This window comes from Triticum dicoccoides, chromosome 2B (genome assembly GCF_002162155.2).
Source record: "Triticum dicoccoides isolate Atlit2015 ecotype Zavitan chromosome 2B, WEW_v2.0, whole genome shotgun sequence".
Classification (NCBI taxonomy): Eukaryota; Viridiplantae; Streptophyta; class Magnoliopsida; order Poales; family Poaceae; genus Triticum; species Triticum dicoccoides.
This window is the reverse complement of record NC_041383.1, coordinates 803,229,832-803,233,607: the sequence shown is the minus strand read 5'-3', so window position 1 is coordinate 803,233,607 and position 3,776 is coordinate 803,229,832. Positions and strand designations below refer to the sequence as shown.

Below are 3,776 nucleotides of genomic sequence, written 5' to 3'. Positions count from 1 at the left end.
TGTTGCAATAGTTAAGGGATGTTTCTGAAACGAAGCTTTTGTTGCAAAGAAGAATCCTATGCAGAGATGCTTTCTGTAACCTCATCGATGTTTCTGAAACAAAGCTCTTGTTGCAATAGTCATTGATGTGTTTCTGAAACAAAGCTCTTGTTGCAATAGTCAGTGATGTGTTTCTGAAACAAAGCTCTTGTTGCAAGAGTCAACATTGTTTCTGAAACAATACTTTTGTTGCAAAAAAAGGTCGTATGTTAAGCAATCTAGATCGGACGGTTCGTGAGGCAACGGATCTTTATAATAAATCCGACGGCTGACGCGTAGCACGCCCCCATCCATGTGCACTCGTCAAATATTTTTTAAATATTCACACTTCAATTTTATTTTGGAAATTTCAAAATCTCAATTTCAACTTGAGCCTAGGGCCGAAAAGGCATATTTGTGGACTTTGCACCGGATCTAGCAAGAGATATGGAGTGCCTTCTCAAAAGCTCAAAAAATAGTACATATAAATTATAGCATAAAAATATAAGTAAGTTTTTAATTCAGAAATGTTTTTATTTAGTAAAAATAATTATTTCACGTGTGTTAGGAAAATCAGCACCGTTGGTTGCTTTTTTTTATAGATAACCAGGCTTGCCGCCGGGGAAATCAGCACATATCCCTCTTTTTTCACACCGTCATAATTTGTACCCAGAAAATCATATTAGTTTTGTTTGGCGTGAAAAATACATAATTTTTTTGAAATATTTTGTATATCCATGTACAAAGATGCAAAACCGCATAGTGTGGTGGTGATACCTTCTGAAAATAAATGAATGGAATTTATTCATCCCTTCCCATGAGAAGAAAAACAAAGCACATTTTGTGAGAGCCTCATCCGCATCCTCGCGTGTCTCTCCATCCAGCCGCCGGCGGCGAGAGAGACGATCCAGGCTCACTATCACTAGAAGTAGAGCTCAAATCCAATGCATCCACCGTCGAATCAACCACCGAATCCAAGCTGACGGGAATCGATTTCAGCGGCGCGCCGGAGGGGAATCGAGGAGTCGGATCGAGCGGAGGCGGCGGTCACCGTCCCTTCCAGATCGATTCGACGGCCACGGGCAGGAGGCGGGGGAGCGGAGCACCGGAGGAGCCGCGACCTCGAGCAGGTGGCCGCCGCCTGGGGCGCATATCGGCCCGGCTCGATTGGTCCTAGCTAGGGTTTCCGTCAGTCAGTAGGGACCATGGAGTCGCCGCCGCCCAAGCGCAACGTCGGCAACGGCGGCGAGGACGGGATCAGCGCGCTCCCCGACCACCTCCTCCTCGACATCCTCGAGCGCCTCGACCTGCGCCAGGCGGTCCGCGCCGGCGCGCTCTCGACGCGGTGGCGGCACCTCCCCAGCCACCTCTCGCGTGTGCACCTCGACGTCGCTCACTTCGGCGGCGCCACGCCGCTCGAGGTCATGGACGCGTTCACGGGCGCGGCGCGGGCCTTGCTCGCTCGGGTTCCTCCCGCCGAGGGCGTGTGCGACAGTGGTGCCCTCAAGGTGCTCGTCCTCAGCTTCTACACGTCTTCCCCTCACCTGAACTCCATAGGCCGCCTCATCGAGGACATTGTGAGCTTGGGCAACACCGAATGCCTTGAGTTCTTCATATCCCCGCCGCCCACCGACCCGCCGGGCAGCGAGATTGAGAATGGGCAAGAGTTCATGGCCTTCTCCCGCGCCTACCCAGTCGCCTTCTCATGGCTCACCAGGCTTAGGCTCGAATATCATGCTTTTGGACATTCTGATATCACTGACCTCATTAGCACTTGCGGTAGGCTCAGGCACCTCAGCTTGAGATTCTGCAGAATGCTTGATCTGGACTCCACGCTCAAGATCGATGTGCCGTGCTCTGAGCTCCAGGAGATCGAGTTCATCGGCCTTTTGTGCACGCGGATCGAGCTCGTTTCTGTCCCGAAGCTTAGGCAAGTAGTGTGCTATCGTTGGCACATGGAGAACCCTCCGGTGCGCTTCGGCTACGTTCCTGAGCTTCGAGGTGTAATGCTCTCTTCTAAAGCCAAGGTATGGCAAGAGCCATTCGCGCTGAGCGAGTGCCTCTCAAGGAGTGCCAGGAACCTGTCGACACTGACTCTGTGTTTTGAGGGCCAAATGGTAAACTTAATTTCTTCTCACCACTTAAATATGTATCTTCTGCATCTGCATATTATAATTCATCTTCTCTACCAACTTAAGCTGTGCATTTATGTTCTTGCTGCAGATTTGGATTCAGCAAGAACACCCGAAGCAGCTCACTCCTATATTCAGAAACCTGACCACTGTGTTTCTTCTCGGTATCTTCAGTGAGTGTGATCTGAGCTGGACACTGTTTATCCTTGAAGCTGCACCTGCCCTACAGGATTTTGCAGTAAGTGTTACTTAACCTTCTTTCTAATTTAGTGCACATCTTAGCATGCATGACTCATTCTACATTCTTACGATGATATGTTTTTCGGATATTCAGCAGTAAAACGTACCAACAAGTTGATCTATTTCCAACCACTCACGAACATATCACAAATACTAAAAGTAGTGCATTCAAGCCGCATTGTAATTTTGCAGCGAGACACTGTCCACGCAAGGCAAAAAAAAAAACTGTTGGATCGTATCTCATGTTAAAGTTCTCCAAAATTTGGTCATATGTTTTTTTTTTCGGAAAGAGGAGAGCCCTGGCCTCTGCATAGAGTGATGCACATGGCCGTCTTAATTAAAATTCTTTATTACAAAGTATCTTAGTTAAAAGAAATACGAGGAATATGGTTGTAGTTACAATCCCCAGAAGCATATTCATGTGTTGTACTTGGGATTTAATAAATGCAAATTCCTCGAAAACTGTTTAGGGGCCTAAACTTATATTTAATTGCAATTGTTGTCACCTTGTCCTTCATTGGTTGGTGGCAGTTTAATTAAAATGTGTTATTCACTTTCTATATCATTGCTTGAAGTTATCTCGACATTCATGTATCAAGACGCCTGAGGACAGTGCCGAGAAGACCAACATGGTGTGGGAGCCATCCAAGGATTTGAAGCACCTGAACTTGAAGATGCTGGTGATCATCGGGTGCGAGGATGAAGACAAGGTGACAAACTTTATAAGGCTTATCATGGAACGAGCTGTGGGGTTGTTGAAAATCCAGCTGTGTGGTGAAAACCGTTGCATGTACTGCAATTGCACCAACCTTGAAAGATCCAAGGCGGAAAAAGCTAGCAGGCGTCGGATTAAGGAGCAACTCACACATGGAACATCCTCATCCGTGGAGATAATTATCTGTTGACGGATATGGTCAGGGAATGCTAGTGGTCTCGTAATGCTCGCAGGCTTGCAGCAGCTAGAGCAATGACTGCAAGAGGCGCAGTGTAATTCTAATTTCTTGTTATTGGTAACCTGAGCAATTCTAATTTCTGGTAATTAGTAGCCTGGGAATACTTGATCGCACTGTGGCTAACTAAAAATGTGTGTACTTGAATCTGGATGCATGTTTTTCTCTTTCAGTTTACCAAGTAATTCCGTACCTACTATATGCTGATTATTTTCCCTGTCTTGTTTTGGGGAACTTTGCTTCCTGAAGTTTTCTAGTCAACACCAACATTAGACTGAAGCAATGGAACAGAGGTTGAATGTAGAGAAAAATATCTGTGCACCTTTTTGCTATCTGTTGAGAAATTCCCTACTAATTGAGGCGTTCGGAGGCACCTTTTTGTTTGGATTCTTGAGGCGTTCTCTGTTTGGATCTAACTGACATAGAAGGTTGCAAA

At 46.4% G+C, this 3,776-nt stretch overlaps 1 protein-coding gene across 1 annotated transcript; it reads left to right on the top strand.

The window, feature by feature from the left end:
• The first annotated feature begins 845 nt into the window (after positions 1-845).
• On the top strand, positions 846-3,550 carry LOC119366448. The gene is made up of 3 exons (XM_037632187.1): positions 846-2,135; positions 2,242-2,388; positions 2,966-3,550. The coding sequence occupies exons 1-3, from the start codon at positions 1,224-1,226 to the stop codon at positions 3,293-3,295; spliced, it is 1,389 nt and encodes a 462-aa protein (XP_037488084.1). The 5' UTR covers positions 846-1,223; the 3' UTR covers positions 3,296-3,550.
• Positions 3,551-3,776: the final 226 nt, after the last annotated feature.

What these genes read in the sequence shown, in the direction of transcription:
- LOC119366448 (XM_037632187.1), top strand. Translation starts at nt 1,224, where the DNA reads ATGGAGTCGCCGCCGCCCAAGCGCAACGTCGGCAACGGCGGCGAGGAC. An exon ending in TGTGTTTTGAGGGCCAAATG is followed by an intron (nt 2,136 to 2,241) that starts GTAAACTTAATT and finishes TTCTTGCTGCAG; the next exon opens with ATTTGGATTCAGCAAGAACA. An exon ending in CTGCCCTACAGGATTTTGCA is followed by an intron (nt 2,389 to 2,965) that starts GTAAGTGTTACT and finishes CATTGCTTGAAG; the next exon opens with TTATCTCGACATTCATGTAT.